Genomic DNA, 18,639 nt, shown 5'->3' with positions numbered 1-18,639 from the left:
TTCCGCTGGCGATTAAAGCCTATTTAGACTGAATACTTTTTCACCAATAGTATGCAAATGTTGTTTATCAAATAATCAAATCCGCAGCTAACATAGTGTTTTTATTCACGGTTAACGAATTAACATAACGCGTTTACAAATTATGCAAATTAGTTGACTAGAGAGAGTTTGTCTACATTTTGACGTATATCTGCTTATAATCGTTATATCTGCTTAATATCGTCTCAGTTATCTTTTATATTTACATTAATTTTAATTACTAATATTCTGTCACAAATTTTGAATTAATTTTTTCTAGAAAAAATTTTACTTATCACAAATTTGAATATTTAATATTAAATATTTCTTGATAATTCCTTATCAAGCTAATTATATTATCTAAATTATAAATTATTATTATCTTATTATTTATTCCCACAGTGATGATAAGTGCTTGTGACTTTTACAAATCCTTATCAATATTCGAAGAACGAATAGAGTTAGGCTAAGGTTTCTTGCTATCGATGATAAATAATATTACATAATACTTATATCTACTATAGAAAATAGCAATCCATGTCCACTATGTTTTGTATAATTTGAAACAAAAAAGAAATGGGAATCACCGAGTGATTTCCGTATGTAATTTATTCTGCGAAAACCGATCTATCAGTTTACGTCACCAAGGTTACTGTTAAATAATCTTTAACCAATTTAAGATTCATGATCATGAGAAACTGACTTTAAACATTTCCAAGTGTCTTTGAACAGCAACTGACAAAATTCCAAGTAACTTTAAATGATTTTTACGAAAATAAGTGTGATTATCTCTCGACGGAAAAAAAGAGTTGTCATTGATTTAATACCAATTTACATTTGTGGAAATCTGAACAAACCCAATATTATCAATTATTAATATTATTCAGAATACATTTTTAGCGCATCATGTCAAGGTAAATTTTAATAAAAAATTATTATTATGATTTAATCAGGAAAATACCTTGTCATTGTGATTGCATGCTGCAGCAAATATTTTGTTAGCGTTATTATTGTGTGTATTAAATTTCCACTTTCATATAAATAACTTCATTTATAATCATTTTCTTCCATAACAAAAGATAGAAATGGATGAATCTTTGAGTAAGAAATTTTTTAAGAATTTTACATATATAAATCATATTTTAGTCGATTTTCTTCTACATTTAATAAACATATGGTATATGTAAAAATATCATATATTTACTAAATTTAGAAAAAAATTGGTTAAAATAAGATTATGTTTGTAAAATGTTTCTCTTAAGGATTTTTTCATTCAAAACTTTTCTGATTTTTACAATGTTGATTAAATAATTTTTATTTTATTCATTATTTTGTAAATTATCTTGGATTTTCAATAATGTATGATAACGTACATATATTAAATTCCAGAAATTATAACAGTTTGAGTGTTTCTCAACCGCCTTGCTGTTTACTGGCATGTCCGATCCCATGCTCTGTAATTTGTTGTACTCCACCTGTGAGCTATCCCTGCATGCCTTACGTGCCCCGTGTTCAATGTAGGATAGCTTGTCGGCCTCAGTCTGCACCGAAACCTACTAAAGCTGTGGTATGTTTGTTATGCGAAATATAACTTCTATTTTCTTTATAATTCTTCTTTAAATAGAATTACTGTACGTGCATATTATAGAAAAATTTATCAAAACATTTTATTAAAAATATTCATATTATTTATACCAAATTGTACTTGTGATAAGATAAAATTTATTTGTAACAGATATCATCATGCCACAGTACATCTCGTACATTACTTTAAGCAATTTTTCAATTATATTTTAATTTAGAGTTTAATTTTTGTTGTTATCTCGTGTAGATTAAGATATAATACATACATTTATATACATGATAATATTTTTATCTCATATAAAATATATATACGAGACACATACAAATTTTTAAAATTATTTATGAGATTGAGATACACGATTATTTTGAGCTAATAATTATTCTCTTGAAGTAAAAGATAGCTAAAAAAAAATGTTGTCAAAGGTTTATTTGCCAAGTTGTCCCATGTCCAATCCACTGAAAATGGAAGTAACATATTTGCCGTCCTCATCACCCCCTCCGTCACCTTGCTTTTACGTTTGTAAACCGAATTATGTCCCTTGCAACTTACCTAGCTCAAAACCGACAACCATGAGTCGCTCATCTTGCAAAATACTTGGTCGTAAGTCTATTATCATATTTCTCTCTTTAGAGAATTTATTGTTGAGATTAATGTAAATTTCTCATTTCACAGAATCTTGTCCCCCCCTGTTAAAAAAGTACTCTAACTGGCAAATTACTGATAATTATACAACCGCATGCAAAGATGCGTCATGATTTATGCAAACAGCAAAAAATACGAGCTTGTTAAATGATACACTTCAGTTATAAAATTTAAAATTATGGATTATTGTAATAATATTTATTAAAGTAAATATTGTTAATATTTTATAAAATTTTATATAAAATATATATATTAAAAGTTTTTAAATAAAGATTTAAATAATATTTGTAATTATTTTAACATATTTCTTATCTATTTTCATGAATTATTGCGTATTATGTATACAATGTTCTTAATGAAAATTTACAATATAAAAATATCTTCTTTTATTTGCAAGGAACGTAGAAAACGTGAAAGTAATAGTAAAATCGATCGTTCATAATCTATTTTTATAATTGGCTATGAATTGGGATAAAAAAATGAACAATATCTATTTTTTTTCAAAGAGAAAGATATTATCGCAACTCTCTTAAAAAATTTCATCGAAAAAGAAATTAATTAACATATATGAAATAAATAACTAAATTCTTGACTAAAAATTCGTAATATTATTAAAAGCAACAAATTTTGTGTTACTCTGTTGAAATAATTTTTAATAAATTCAAATTAATTGTATATTAATTTTTATGGTATATTATAAAATATTACAATTTTTATATATGTACATATTGTTTTAGAATATGTATTGTAAATTGTAAGAAAGCTAATATTATTGTGATTAAAAATAAAAATATATTCTTATTGTACAAATTTTAATGTGTTTTATTATACATATGTGTTTATCATAATTCTTAAATAAAATAAATATTTTCTATATTTCTTAAATCTTTTTCCACAATTAGTGCTAGACTTGTTAATCAAACGTTTTCTCGTATAATTATAAATAAAATAAAATATAAACAAGATTAATTCTACATATTAATATATTTTTTTAATTATAAATAAAATCTTTCTTGTATATATATATATATATATTGCTATGATATATACATACACAAAACATATCCATGGTAACTAGTTATGCACTTGTCCCTCTTTTCTTATATGTCAAAATACTCGCGATTTCCTTTCGGCGGTAGTGCAAAATCCGATTTGAGAATTTCCCTCATTAAGTTTAAATGATGATTTTTTGATAGCAAGTATCGCGTTATCCAAATTTAAGCAAAATTAACGATAATGAAAAAGAGGTAAGAATGTCCCGAAGAATATACATTAAATTAGAAAATTGAGAAATTTTTTTTTCCTATCTAAAAAATTTTCTTTCAGGAAAGTCTCAATCGAGAAAAAATCTGGATACAAGTCGTCTGCACATCCAAGCGTAGTAAATTTACGAGTTACCAATACAAACCGTGAGGAACATTCGCAATCTATAAAGTCTCCGTCTGTACAGAACTTGAACAAATCGTATTCGTTAAATACTTTTATGAAATCGAAAAACGATCGAAAAAGGATGTTGCCGGATGAGATGCAACCTCCAAAAACCAGATTCAACTCTCGAGACAGATTGAAAGAGACACATTCAACTTTCTCGCCACGACTTAAAAGTTTTCCTGCAGAAAAGATCAAGAAATTGGACAATCAGCCAATGTTTTCTCCCGAACTAAACGATGCTTTAATTGTACAACAAGATCCTCAGCAAACTGGCACTTTCTTCGCAAACTCCTCTATTAAAAGTAATAACGGTCATGGTGATGCAATACCTGCTACATTATCGTCATATCAACAATCAAAAGTAAATTTTAAAGTGATTTCTTCTTTCTTAATTTTAAGTTAATTTATAGGACGTCATTTTCTTGTTTAATTATTAATTAAAATGATTTAATTTAATAAAAAATGAAAAAAATATAAATATACTAAATTAATAATATATCAAAAACGATGTAAAAAATATTTAAACATTTATTAAATATATCTTAACATATGTCTGTATTAATTTTTTTATTAATATAATTTATGTTTTTTTAATCCCAGAGCATATCCGACACAGACCAACAACAGACTGTAGCTAATCATCAGCAGATCTGTCAATTGAGTCCACACTCTGAAAATTTGCTCACTCGACCCATTGTATCTCCCGAAAAACATCCTTTCGTATCAAACATGCTTCAAGGAACAGTCATCTGCGATCGATCGCTTCAAGACCCATCCGCGGTTATTAACCAGCCGGTAATCATTCAAAGTCCTTCAATGCAAGTTGCAATGTCGCAAACGCAACAATCTTCGACTAATTTGCAAATTATTGATCAAAATCACAATAAAACTTCCGCTCTTGTTAATGGATGCGAAAAGCAACCGAGCGACGGCCGAAATGCAGTTAATCACAAACAAATTTTTACACAACCGAAACAAGCAGCGATCGTACGGAACGCAAATGCATCGCTAAGTGATCGATGTGCCAATAACTATCAAAATGTTTATCATATTCAATCACATAATCCATTTCAGCAAAATTCTCAACAAATAAATGAACAAACGCAACACAACGTGTATCATCAGCAAATGTTGCCGCAAGGGCTCAATCAAATGCAGTCACCAATGCTCGATCAGCGACAACATTTACATAATAATTCAGGAGCATTCTATGGTCATTACAATCAACAACAATTATCTGCTACACAAGTTTCTGGACATGGAATGACTTCGCCACAAGACATGACAGTAAATCAGATGAGATCGATACAACATAATTTGCCTATTCATAATCAGAATCGTGGATATTCTGTCAATCCTCAATCAGCATGGCCGCAAAATGATCGATGGATACAAACGGCAAATTTGCATCAACAATCCCCGCAACAGTGGCAATATTATCATCAAGATACTAATTTCAATGAAAAAGATTCTAGAAGCCAAGATCAATCTAATTCATCACAAAATTATAAATCTACTAATCAACAATCGGTTGCGGAAATTCATACACATCAAAATAGGAAAAAGAAACTGCAATTCACACCTAATATGATACGCGATCAGGAGCTATTAGTTTTTACTATGAGGCAACAAGGTGTACCTGAGGAAATAATGCGCCGTCAGTTTGATGCATTGCTGAACGAACAACAAAAGCATCTGGTTTATCTCATGCAATTACAACAACAAGAAGATATTCCGGATATAAAAAAAATTCGACTTGCACAAAGAAGAATGGAGAGAGAAGAGAAACCGGAATGGATGATACACATCACTCCACCACATATATCCTATAATGAGGTTGAAAGAATGAAGGCACAGCAAAGAGGTCAGAAGAAACAATATCGAACGGAGAGCCAGTTGCCGGAAGAAATTAATAAGACAGTGACTGCTCGACAACAAGATTATTGTCAACAGAAAAAGCAAGAAATAAACAATCAAGTTATTCTGCCTCAACAAATGTACGTTCAAATGAATCCTCAATTATGGCAGCGACAAATGATCTGGCCACATAAAAATAAGCATCAAACTTCGTGTAATTATGCAGCTTGTTATCCTTATAGTCATCAACAAAATACATTAAATAATATATATCATCAGACAAATCCGACTTTTAACAAATACGTACCATACAATATGTGTTATAATCCATATTACTCGAATTCTGAGCAACAAAAAATTTGGCAAAATAAAGAACATAATCCAAGTTCATCGAATTCAATTGACAATCAGAGATTATCAATGGATTTTGTAAATTTCGAGCAGAGTAAAAGACCTGCCGAACCTTCTAGCTTGCTAAAGATGCGAATGTACAAAGAAATAATTCGTCCTCAGAAGCGCAATAACGGTTTGCAGGATCCAAACACTATACAAAAAGTACTGGAAACTCTGAAAAATCCGTCGGGTAGAAAAGGTCTCGAATATCTGGCCAATATTACCAAGAAAAAACCTATTAGACTAAACGGTGTCCAAGATTCTAACGAGATTCCGGAAGATATGCAACCGCGACCACCCGTAGAAATATCTCCACAACCTCAAAAGAAAATCTCGGCAAACGGTTTGGAGAATACAAGGAATCCTAATAATCCTGCGCCATGTATCCTGCAACCTAAAAGAGCCGATGAGCCCGCTATGATGGAATATCCGCGACAGAGACAGAATGCAAAAATTTACAGCATGCAAGCCGAAAAGGAAAACGGCACGGTGGCGATCAATGACGATCAACAGCGATGGCAACCGCGAGATCACACAGTTTCCTACGTGCAAGACGCGAGATCGAGTTCTTATAATCAACAGAATATACCTGTAATGCAAGGACGCCAGGACGACCACAAGATGTTCCAATATGCAGCTGCTCCATCTCAACATTACCATCAGATTCAGCAATACTATCTAAATGGACAGAATTTAGCCGGCTATAATGGTGGCCAGGGCGATGTTGTGAGCGTGCAACGACCGAATGCACCGGATGCGGTGAGAATCGATCGCGCCGGCGGTGATACCGGTGAAAAATCGAATGTCGAAGGGCCGACGAAGCGCGTAGATATGCAAACGATACAGCGAACGAATATTTATAGTCAACCGGAAATCCGCGAGACAAGGACCATCGGAGGTATCACGTACCTCGCCAGGAAGCCCGAATACGCCCCTAACAATCTCGTCATTTCGCCAGATAAATTAATCGCGAGCAGACACTTGCAACCCCCAAGAATATTTTAATTTGCCCGTAAAAAATCTTATCTGTTGAGGTTAAGTTTAATTTTTAATTCCACGTGCGTTAGAATTATACGAAAGATAATTTTGTATCTCGATGTTGAATATGCCCAAATTTTTAAAATTATTTTTTATATGTCTTTTTTTATTTTATATAACGAGTGTATAATTTTATACATATTTTACTATGCTTTTACATCTAATAGCCAATTCGATCAATAGAAAAGTGCAAAATTAGTCGTTACATTATAATGTAAGAGAGTTGTAATGTATGATTTTTTAAATTTATGTTCGTATCTCTATTTCTATATTTAAATTATTTAAGTAAAACAAAGGTATTCATGTGAATGATGTCATGTGAATGAGTCAATTCATTGTACGATAAAATATTCCTAAATAAGTGTGTTATTTTTTATATTGTGTTTATTTTTTATGTCATGTTTAATTTTTATGTCAATATTATAAAAATATATCTTGCAACTTTTGACTTTTGATATTTTTTTATTTATATTATATATTTTTATATGTTCGCGTGGACATTTTAATTTTCAATATTTTTATGATTGCAATAATTGTGTTGTATGTATATTCCAACTATAACATACTGTCAAGAAATATTCAATTTTTGAAAATGTAATAAATAAATATATAAAATCAAAACTTACTATTTATTGCGATAATAAATTTATTATTTTTTCTTCCTTTCTTTTTTTAATGTAATATAATGTTATAAATCTAACAAAAAAGGTAATTTTTATCATGGAAAAATCTATAAATAGAATTCATATGTTAATTAAATAATTAAATAAATAACATAGACATATTAACTACTTTTATATACTTATTATAATAAATAATAAGTAAGTGAGATGAAAGAGTAAGTAAATAAATATGAAGTAAGCGATATATAATCTGAAATCGATTATTAAAAGCAGAAGAAAATTTGCAAATATCTATCTTTCAAATTTTAGTGTATAAAATTTCCGACATTGAAAATTATACAAAATTTAAGTGTATTTAACATGGGCAAGCAGAGGCGAGATTTTATGAATGAAATGTATAATATTATACGTGAAATAGAAAGCTTGTAAGTATATATTTACAACTTCTATTTATATATGTAGTTTGCTAAAATTAATAATTCATTAATAGATATCTGATCAAATAAAGTTTTCGAAATGAAGTTTTAGAGATGAAGAATATTCGTAGAATGTTCTCTCTTTTCTATCCCAGAAAACCCGAGCCTGAAGTGTGCAACGTGAGCTGCCCTCCTTTAGGATGTCCCCTAGGACCCTGTCCTGGGATGTGCTGTTCAAAAGGAATCTGCGATCCTTGTTGCGTGTCGAAGATGCCATGCGATCCTTCACCTCGTTGCTACGTGCCATGTTGTTTAAAGGACTATGCATGTAATGCGAATCGCTTGTCGCATTCCTGCGGTTCTTCATCGATAGACATAAATCGAGAAAATCAAACTATACGAAATAGCATTTATTCCAATTCCATCCATCGCTGTCAACCAGGAATTCAACAGAACCCTTGCCCATCACGTTATAATCTTATGCCAATTGCATCACCCAGTTATACCATAAAATCAATAATTTGAAATACGTAGTTTCAAAGTGGAAATAAAATTTGTATAATACGAAAGAAAAATTAAAATATTCTTATTTTATTAAATAAATTGAAATTTAAAAAATCCAGATTTTTTGCTTAAGAAAATTGTTTTTTTTTTGTTATTTATATATATTATCTTTTTTTGTTGTTACGAGATACTTTTGTATAATTTATAACTTAATTTTATAATTTATTTTATATTTTTATAACTTTTTAGCATAATTATGTTATTTTATTATATCTCTGCCTTTTTGAACATAACTATACTATTAAAAATAATTATATTCTATATATAAATCTATATATAAGAAAATTTTATATATACTTTGATTTGTATTTCTTGAAAATGTTTTTTTTCAATCTTAAATGAGGCTGACAAAATAATCAAATCGACAAATCGATTTTAGACATCAGATGCAGTAATATATTCTACTATTTTCAGTGCATATCAATGATATTAATCTTGATTATAACCGATATTTTAATTGTTATTAGCAATCAATAAAATCTTTATAGAGAAAAGAGAGAGAAGTATAATAAGATCTTCATAGAATATTAAAATAAAGAATGGATAAGGAGAAGAAAAATCTGACTACATGTTACCCAATCATACACAATTCTGTGGAGATATTTATGACTTTAATCGGCATAAAATCATGCGATCAGAGAGAACAACAAGTTAGTTTCAAATGTAGAATTTATATATAGAGAGAGTTTCTCTCTCTCTCTCTCTCTTTTATACATATACAATGTTTGTCAATTCCATTAATGTCCTTACAGTATGACATGACTCCCTCGGAATATATCAAACAGATGCTGATGAGCACTCAGGAAAGGGTCGATTATTTACTGAAACCAGGTCGCAGTATAAACGTACGGCCTTTATACAACAATTGTGAAAGCCAATGCTTCAAGGCTACACCTTGCATTGTTCTCTTTCAACAATTCATTCCCGGCAATGTATACAATATGACGCTCACAATTCGGAACGTAACAAAAGTAAAAGTCTCTTCTACTCTAAAATTTTAATACATAATAGACCATTCAAATTATATGTTATGTTTCAAGTTGTAATATTCACGAATTTAACCCCGAAAAATCCTCTCTTAAATGTCACATCGCAGATGTCTCGACACTTAAAACTCTCACGCAATCCCGATCCCTTCTTTTCCGTGGAATATCACGGATCGAATTATAGCACTATGGTAGCGCCAGGACTCGTTCACGTTTATAACGTCAGATTTAACCCGGCAGAAAAACGAGACTACGAATATCGTGTCGAGTTTATTAATGATACCGAAATTTTCGCGGTGCCGGTAATCGGTGAGGAAATAAATTATTTATATAATTATTATATATACAATATGCAATTGTAATTATTATACAAACAATGAAATTGTACATACGGTCATTATAATGCGGAATAATACAGGTCAAATTAATATTGTTCTAGCTATCGGCCCGAGACCTATTCTAGATATCCCCGATCAGATCGAAATACCAGCTACCGCGGTGAAAATTCCTTCCTCGAAGACTATTTTAGTACGTAATGTAGGAGATATACCGGCAATCTTCAACTTTTATTCAGATAAGTATGTAATGTTTAATTAAACAATTTTATAACAAAATTTTTATACTTAAGTTTATATAAATTATAACATATAAAATAAAGAAACTTTTTAAAATAATATCTCATATTTTTCTAAAATGCTTTAAACAAAATTAATAAGTACACGGAAAATGATTTATATATAAGAGATCAGTATTTATATAGTATCTATATAGAATTATATACGTAGAATTATGTGTGTGTGTGTGTGTGTAATTTATGAATATATTACTATTTCAGTCCAAGTTTCTCTGTCGAGCCGTCAAAGGGTATATTAGAGGAAGAAGAAACAATGCAATTTACTGCAAATTTTTTATCTGAGAAATCTGGCGAATTCAAAGCAAATCTTTTTCTTAATTATGAATCAGGTATTGACAAGCAATTAAAAAAATAGTGTAAAGAAAGAAAAAATGAATATTAAACATAACTTTACTTGTTGATAAGATTAATTTTTGCATTAAAAATATGAATTCATGTATAATATATATGTAAATTACAGGAGAGAAGCTTTGCTTAACATTACAGAGCTTGGCAATAAATTGCACGATTCGAATTGATAGAGCTAGTATCAGAATGGAAGACACTTATTTAGGTTTGTCTAGAAGCAAGCTCTTGACGATTTATAACAGAAGCGACTATATCGTGAAATTTCAATGGATGCGTTTCAAGGACAAGAATGCTGATATACAACGAAAGGAAGAGTAAGCATTGTTTTCCGCATGAAATATTTTATATTGTATTTATCAGATTTTACGATTTTTCCACTTTTCATGGCAGGTACAAAACGTTATTTCAATTGGTGCGTAATATGGAGACGGTGCGTTGTGTCAGTCTCGTTCATTACAATATTTGCCTGCCAGATATTCACGAACTTATCTGCCAACGAATTTACACGGACGAGATTGCTTCCTTGAGGAATGAGAATTTCCACTACAATCATATGTCTTTCCTTCTTACGCCTGAGGTGCTCTTTTGTGATAATTTCCGCAGCTTTTGCAATTTAATAGTATTGTATATTCTAATTATATTATATGACAATTCACTTGCATGCTTATTTTTTTCGTTTACTTATTGTTATCAATTCTATCATTGAAATATGCCAGAAATATTTTTTAAATTTTAAATTATTTTTTCACACACACACATTGATTAAACATGATTTAAATTATCTTTAATTGAAAAAATTTATAATGTTTATTCATTCAATTAAAGATAAAAATAAAATTTTTTAAAGTATTTTTAACCAACATTTATTATGAAATATTTAGATAAAAATAATATTTAAATAAATATTAAGATTCTATATATATTAGAATATTATAATTTTGAATTTAGAGAGAGAGAGAGAGAGAGAGAAAGAGAGAGAGAGAGAGAGAGAGAGAGAATATATCACATTTAGTTTTAATGTTCTTCGCCATGTTCTAATATATTTTTCAGAAAGGCGAAATTTGGCCTCAATCTTTCATAGATATTACGGTGTTTTTTCGAGCCATGGAAGTAGGCGAGATATCGAGCGTTGCTTATCTTGAAGTTACAGGTCGCGAAGACAGAATAGCCCTAAGGTTACAAAAATAGCTAACATTATTTTCGGAAACTTTCTTTTGTTTCAGAATTTTCTCATTAATTTTTCGTTTCAATGATAGTCTCCATGGAACAGGCAAGGGACCAGTCTTCCATCTCAATGTAATCACTATCGATGTTAAGAATATTTTCTTGTGTTCAGTGCATAACTATGAGGTAATCTAATAAATTTATTTATGTATAAAAAAATTTGTAAAATTAATAAAAACTTTATAAAAAATATGATCTTATTGAAATTTTAAGATATTATAATTAATATTATATTAGAATTATCTATAAAGATTTATTTATTGAAAATTGAAATTATTAGAAATTATATTTCTCTTTCTGCTGTTTATAGAGATGCACATAAATACGTTACATGGTAAATTATATGAATTTGAATTTATATTTCAGATTGTAGTAGCAAATAAAGGGCACATTTGTGGTACATTGATTTATAAAGCAAAGCCGACAGATTTTGGTGGAACTATTAATGTTACTCCAAGCGCTCTAACATTGAAACCAGACGAGTATAAGTCATTTAATTTATCATTTTCTTCAAATCGGAAGGGAGACTTTATAGAGCGAATCGACTTCGTCATTAAAGAGAGTTTGGAAGTATTATCTTTACATATCAAGTACGATATTTGGTTGTTAGGCATATTATTATTTTCAAACCAAAAATTCGTTTCTTCAATAAATTATATAAACATTATGTAGAATCTTGTATATATATATATTTTTTTTTTAAATACTTTAAATACTTTAAAATTATTTACGATGCCACTTATAAGATATATTATATCTTAATTTATTAAAAGTATCTTAAATTATTTCTTTCTTGTTTATAAGTAGCATCTTAAATTTTTTTTATATCTAATATATCCCTTACAACAATTTATTTTAATTTCAATATTGTATATTATAAGTTTATTTCTTATCATATATTACAAATTTTAATATAAATTTTATATAAATGTTAATATATAAATTTTTTTATTTATAGAGGATGCATCATATGCCCAACACTACATTTTGACAGGAGTAATCTTGATTTTGGCGCAGTTGCTTTAGGTATGTTTTTCATAATTGATGCAATTAAATTAAAAATTGCAATTTTATACACATACTTGCAGGATTTAGTGAAAGACAAGAAGTAAATCTTCGTAATTTATCTCTGGTTCCGGTTTCGTTTAGCATAACAGTGATGGAAGATGGAGATCAGACACCTTTGACTTACGAAGAGTTCGCCATATCTGAAGCGAAACCAAGTTTTCCAACTAATCCTCGCGAGTTTACAATTACTCCACAGAAAGGAGTGATCCAAGCGCATAGTTCACTTAAACTAAAGGTAAAATGTACAATAAATACATCTTCGAACATGTAATTTATAATGATTTGCAAGTGAAAGATTAATTTCCTTTTTTTCCAATTTCAAATATATAGTTTACAGTTAACAATTTGCAAATAAAAAGTTAATTAATACTATCTTTTTTAATTATTCTTTAATAATTTTTTCTAAATTAAATAATTAACATAGAGTATTTGTAACTCTGTATTAAAATATAGGTAACATATACGGCGAATATAGTTCGAAGTGGATGCTCGAATATTCGAGTCGACATGTGGGATTCGGATTCAGACCCAGTAATACTACCGATCTCGTTTTGTGGTGCTATTCCCTCTCTATCGATTAAACCCACAGAGATTTCTATTAGATTTTCTTTCATCAATTTTCCTTATGCTCGTTCTATTACCGTAGAGAATAACTCTGACTTGGATGGATATTTCTATATAGTACCGCAGCCGGTAATTGTTAAACTAATTTCAGAAGCTAAACTTAGTAACAACACATCACTGTGTTCTATATACAAAGAACATGTTATTAAATAATAGTTATTGTAAACTATAATTTTATTCTCTAGATATCCGAGAATATACCTATAGTATATTCGCTGTCATCCTATCAAGGTTTTTTAAAAGCACGACAATCAAAAACAATAGACATTACTATTATCACCAAAGTTCTGGGCAAACAAATAACAACATTAAAGTACAATAATCAATATAATAATTTTTGAAATGTTAAAAAAGTTAAAATTAAAAAGCATAGTTTCTTATGTTTTAATTCAAAAAGACAAAAATAATTCTAAATTTTTTTAGACGTTTACATGTACGCTGTTATTTTTTATTTTAAATAAGAAACAAGGTTATATTGTACTTTATTGTTATTTTTCAGTATGCTAGTAATGGGCCAGGAGGCTCCAGTTACATTTTGCACGATTATATGTAGCGGTCAGGGACCAGTAGTATCTGTACAACCTAGTTGTCTCAATTTTGGAGAGATACAAGTGCTTCAAAATAATATCATGAAGTTTCGTATAATTAACGACTCGCCGATACCAGCGCAATTCAAATTAACATCAGTAAATATTTTTCGAATACATTCTTTTAAATGATGAGTTTATAGAATATATAAAAATTATGAGAAAAGTTATATATTCCAAAATTATCTTATTATTATTGCTTAGCATAAAAAAAAATCTCTATGGTTTATCAAGCCAACCTTTGGTGAAATTGAACCGAATGGATCTATAGAAATTGAAGTCAAAATATTTTTATACGATACTGGCAAATACATTGACAATATAATCGTGCATATCATTAATAGTCGATCGATTCCCATTAATGTGATCGCGACTGGAATCGGTTGTAATATTATTTTTGAGCCGCAAATATTTCCAATATTTGATATGGGTGTTCTCTTTAGGTAAGGAATATTGAGAGAATGTTAACTAATATCAATGATTAAGCAGAAAATAATGTTCATTGCTTTAATATAAAATGCGTGTTTTTGACTATTCATTAATTTTAACAGTCATCAAAACCAGAATCTGCCAATAATGATGAAAAACTTTGGCACGCGTCACTGCCAAATAATATGGTCAAATGAACCTGAAGTACGCATTCAAAGAAGTCAAGGATTACCAATGTAATTATATAATCTTTATTGCAATAATTTAAATTTTGACAAGATGTTAAAAATTATATTTTACAGTAAGAAGTTTCAAATTGATCCGCTCACCGTAGAGATTCCAGCGAATGGTTCTAATGTAGTTCAATGCAAAATATGCTGGGACGCGTAAGTTCCGATTAAAGATTTTATATTCTTAATTATAAAAATATACAAATTAAGATGAATTTAATTAAAATTTAATTAAAATTAAAAAACTGTGAGCATTTAATTTATTTAGATATCTTAAAGTCATAATCCTAAATTTATAATTTTAAATCAAAGAATTTATTTTATATCATATTTTATATCATATTTTTATATCATATTTTTGCAATTTTATAATTACAATTATTAATAATTTAAATTAATATTATAAAGACTTCTTTTATATTAAAGCAATGAGATTTTGACAGAAGATTGGTACGTATTCGGGCAGATTTCTGGACAAGGGAAGCGAGAATTGATTGGAACTTCTGTATTTAAAGCCACTTTTACAGAGCCTCGAATTGCGTTTAACAAAAGAGAGTTAACGTTTCGCATTGATATATATCCCGAGGGAGAAGAAATGCAACAGACAGGTAGAAAATTGTAATGTATTATAGTACCGTATTTCGAAATTATTTTAATGAGATGAATTATAGGGGAGAGTTATGTAATTTAGTACCATATATTTATAGAGCATCTATAACATCTATTTGATGTTAGAATTTCATGTAATTTCATATAATTGAAATTTTTATATTATTTAAATTTAGGTATAATTTTATACGTATAAGAAATTTTTTATTTATTAAATAATTATATAATGACTTTTAATTTGCTGATTTTTTAGACGAACTAGTCATTACAAATCAATCGCGATTAAATTTAAACGTTCTATTATACGTTGACGCTCCCTTTTATTTAATAATCGATAAGAAAAAGGTTCATAAAAGAAAAATTATTCTAACGGATGGAAGCACTACATCAATTCCGATGAAATTTTTGCCAAATATAAATCTTGATAATCCTTATTCACGGAATTATAATGGCACGCTTTGGTGCGAATATGATGAACATCCCAATAAGGTACGTTGGTTTCATTGCAAACATATATATAAATCTTTTGTGCACAAAAATTTGATTATTTATTTTTAGGACAAAATTCAATGTAAAGGTGCCGTAAATTTCCCAAATATTAAGTTACTTTGCAAAGATTTGATTATCAATTGCATTTTGGGTTCAAGTGCTGAGAAAAGTTTAAGAATGACTAATAATGGGCCGGTTCCTATAGTATATAAGTTCTTGTGGGCTGGAGAAAGTATTGAAATTCAACGAAAAGTATGTGACATTGTATAATAAATTTTTGTCAAATTATAATTATTTTCGTATAATTATACAAATAATTCAATTAATAAATAGCAAATAATTAATGTTATTATTTATTATTTTTAATAATTTTTAATCATCTTGAATAACTGACAGCATAATTTTATATGTATATACATACATATAAAAAAAAATATATATATATATATTTTTTTATATGTATATATTATATATATATGTATGTATGTATGTATTTCTTTATAATAGGATTTGACAGATCATTCAAAACTAGAAATTAATGTACAAAGCAAGTTTAATCATCACTTTTGTGAGATCACAAAGAATTTAGAAAATCAAAAAAATGAAATTGAATCTACAAAAACGCTGGATTTATCAACGTCATACGGTATATATTGAAAGCTATAACTTTTTAATATCATGCAAAACTTCTACATACATAACATATTAATCTATATTTTAACGTTATCTAATTCATCATTACACAAAAATAAAATCACATTCATAACACTTGGCATGCATATGAATTTTTCTCGAATGTCACATAAGCAATTCGATCAGATACCATTTACTCTAGCGAGAATTGATCCATTGATTTTATTGTAAGAATATAAAACGTAATATAATATATCCATAATAATTAATACACATATAAAAAAATTAGTTATTCCGCGCAATCTCAAATTTTTTATTTAATTTTTAAATATTTTACATGTATACGTATAAAAAGTTAAATCGACAAATAAAAATATTTTATTATTTATATCTATGTTTAATTTCAAAATAAAATTTGAAATATTTTAAATTATGTGAAATATATAATATATAACGTATACATATATATATATATATATATATTAAAAATGGATCACTACACCGCAGAGTAAAGAGCAATTAACTTTATAAATAATAATAAATAATTTATTAAAAACTCACGATTATTCCATTATCATCTGCTTCATCAGTCTTCCTCAATTTTCTTTGCCTTTCTTGTTCTTTGCTGCTTCCTTATGACACACACTCGCGAAAATATGATTAATTACAATTAACAGAAAACGACGATTGTAATGATTTGTACGACACTTTTAATATTATTCATATACAACGTGTACTATTATACTATATTTATTTTATTGTAGTATATTTTATTATGCAACAACGAAAGAGTAATGTGAAAATTACAATCCTCTCAGGACTCAAAAATCACGAGATCAAATTTGTAGTATTCACCGCGACAATGTTTTATTTTAGAAGCGAATACATGTGCAAGTTTAAATATCCACGGATGCAATATTTGAGAGATTAAGATATAATTTACCAACTATTTTAATTTTAATTGAATAAATCACACAAAAAGAACGCGTTTTGATAAATTACAAGTGTCTAAGTTATGATACGCGATTCATATATATTTAATATAACGAAGTATAAAAATATTAAAATATAGAATTATTAATTCGCGCGCGACTATATTTAGTAATTAAACATATTCAAATATTTCTAATAGTTATTGTAATTATTGGGCAATTATTAATTTGCGCTGAAGAAGAATTAATTTTTGTGATAAATGATATGTAAGAGTATACAAGAGTGAGACACACTATTCGATTCGAATAATGAGATAAGACAATATATATATATGTAATATATATATATATATATATATATATATATATATATATATATATATATATATATACTATTTATTAATCAAATACGCGTACAGCAGAATTTATACGAAATTAAAATCTATCATGCTTGCTATATTCCTATTGTATATTTTGTACTGACGATTGTATTCCGATTGTAAGAAACAGCGACGTGGCCTTGTTTACATTTTTGGAGCTACGTCACGCGTAATGGAATGCGGCGTAGTGAGAGTGGGAGAGGCAAAGAGAGGGGGAAGAAACCGACGCGCAGACACACTAAAAGTTTATTATCATTTTGTCAACGTTTGAGTGTTAGGAAAGATATATTTATTGGTAAACTTTTCTTAGATTTCTCGTTCCATTTTTCGTAAAACTAATTTTTATTATATGATATGTACCGCACAATACTGTGATCAAATTAATGATTAATTTAGACGCAATGTACTAACAAAAAATATACAATCAGAATGTACTATTGAAGATATAATACCAATTCCAATGTATAAATTCCATATATTTTTATATATTGATAAACAGTTTGTATACTTTTGTTATTTGAATCGAATAGCCGCTGTTGTATGTTTTTACATGTCGTTTATTATAAGAGTTAATTAACTGATAGTTAATTATACTAATTATAAAACAAAATTATATACTTATAAAACATTATAGGACGATATGAAGCGCCGTTGTCCTTGTTCGAGTCTTACACACATATCAACAAAACGATATGCCGTATACTAACAACGTTTATCTTTTTTCCATTCGTACAGTGAAATTCAGTACCGAATGAACCGGTAATAACGCGGATTATTTTTATCATATTATTTCTCGAAATAAAATCGTGACAAGTACTGAGAGTTAAAAAAATGTGATCAGTTCCTATAGTTATTACAAGCAATTATCACAACACGCGTAATAAATTAATTATCGCGAT

General features: G+C 28.5%; 4 protein-coding genes across 4 annotated transcripts in view; all 4 read left to right on the top strand.

The window, feature by feature from the left end:
- The first annotated feature begins 636 nt into the window (after positions 1-636).
- Positions 637-2,459, top strand: LOC145972949 (uncharacterized). Its single transcript, XM_083101997.1, has 4 exons — positions 637-932; positions 1,408-1,585; positions 2,026-2,203; positions 2,276-2,459. The coding sequence occupies exons 1-4, from the start codon at positions 925-927 to the stop codon at positions 2,356-2,358; spliced, it is 447 nt and encodes a 148-aa protein (XP_082958123.1). The 5' UTR covers positions 637-924; the 3' UTR covers positions 2,359-2,459.
- Positions 2,460-3,337: 878 nt separating this feature from the next.
- LOC145973058 (uncharacterized) lies at positions 3,338-7,412 on the top strand. Its single transcript, XM_083102220.1, has 3 exons — positions 3,338-3,492; positions 3,572-4,037; positions 4,277-7,412. The coding sequence occupies exons 1-3, from the start codon at positions 3,482-3,484 to the stop codon at positions 6,929-6,931; spliced, it is 3,132 nt and encodes a 1,043-aa protein (XP_082958346.1). The 5' UTR covers positions 3,338-3,481; the 3' UTR covers positions 6,932-7,412.
- A 440-nt stretch (positions 7,413-7,852) lies between these two features.
- On the top strand, positions 7,853-8,590 carry LOC145973313 (uncharacterized). The gene is made up of 2 exons (XM_083102591.1): positions 7,853-8,012; positions 8,159-8,590. Exons 1-2 carry the CDS (start codon positions 7,948-7,950, stop codon positions 8,526-8,528), a joined length of 435 nt encoding a protein of 144 aa, XP_082958717.1. The 5' UTR covers positions 7,853-7,947; the 3' UTR covers positions 8,529-8,590.
- A 412-nt stretch (positions 8,591-9,002) lies between these two features.
- The window catches only part of LOC145973072 (hydrocephalus-inducing protein-like), a 35,296-nt gene continuing 25,659 nt past the window's right edge, over positions 9,003-18,639 (top strand). Inside the window, exons 1-22 of the mRNA XM_083102235.1 lie at positions 9,003-9,217; positions 9,320-9,538; positions 9,664-9,862; positions 9,993-10,131; positions 10,389-10,516; positions 10,648-10,849; positions 10,926-11,112; positions 11,586-11,710; positions 11,792-11,885; positions 12,126-12,349; positions 12,718-12,785; positions 12,848-13,062; positions 13,281-13,520; positions 13,637-13,764; positions 13,951-14,137; positions 14,243-14,481; positions 14,590-14,703; positions 14,770-14,853; positions 15,124-15,305; positions 15,560-15,795; positions 15,865-16,047; positions 16,303-16,441. Of these exons, the coding sequence (XP_082958361.1) occupies positions 9,107-9,217; positions 9,320-9,538; positions 9,664-9,862; positions 9,993-10,131; positions 10,389-10,516; positions 10,648-10,849; positions 10,926-11,112; positions 11,586-11,710; positions 11,792-11,885; positions 12,126-12,349; positions 12,718-12,785; positions 12,848-13,062; positions 13,281-13,520; positions 13,637-13,764; positions 13,951-14,137; positions 14,243-14,481; positions 14,590-14,703; positions 14,770-14,853; positions 15,124-15,305; positions 15,560-15,795; positions 15,865-16,047; positions 16,303-16,441 (3,643 nt within the window). The 5' untranslated portion in view covers positions 9,003-9,106. The remainder of the gene's footprint in view (positions 9,218-9,319; positions 9,539-9,663; positions 9,863-9,992; positions 10,132-10,388; positions 10,517-10,647; positions 10,850-10,925; positions 11,113-11,585; positions 11,711-11,791; positions 11,886-12,125; positions 12,350-12,717; positions 12,786-12,847; positions 13,063-13,280; positions 13,521-13,636; positions 13,765-13,950; positions 14,138-14,242; positions 14,482-14,589; positions 14,704-14,769; positions 14,854-15,123; positions 15,306-15,559; positions 15,796-15,864; positions 16,048-16,302; positions 16,442-18,639) is intronic.

The sequence above is a fragment of the Camponotus vicinus genome, unplaced genomic scaffold, assembly GCF_025532165.1.
Source record: "Camponotus vicinus isolate PSW18456_S1 unplaced genomic scaffold, iyCamVici1.0 SCAF_6, whole genome shotgun sequence".
NCBI lineage: Eukaryota > Metazoa > Arthropoda > Insecta > Hymenoptera > Formicidae > Camponotus > Camponotus vicinus.
This window is presented reverse-complemented; position numbering and strand designations above follow the sequence as displayed.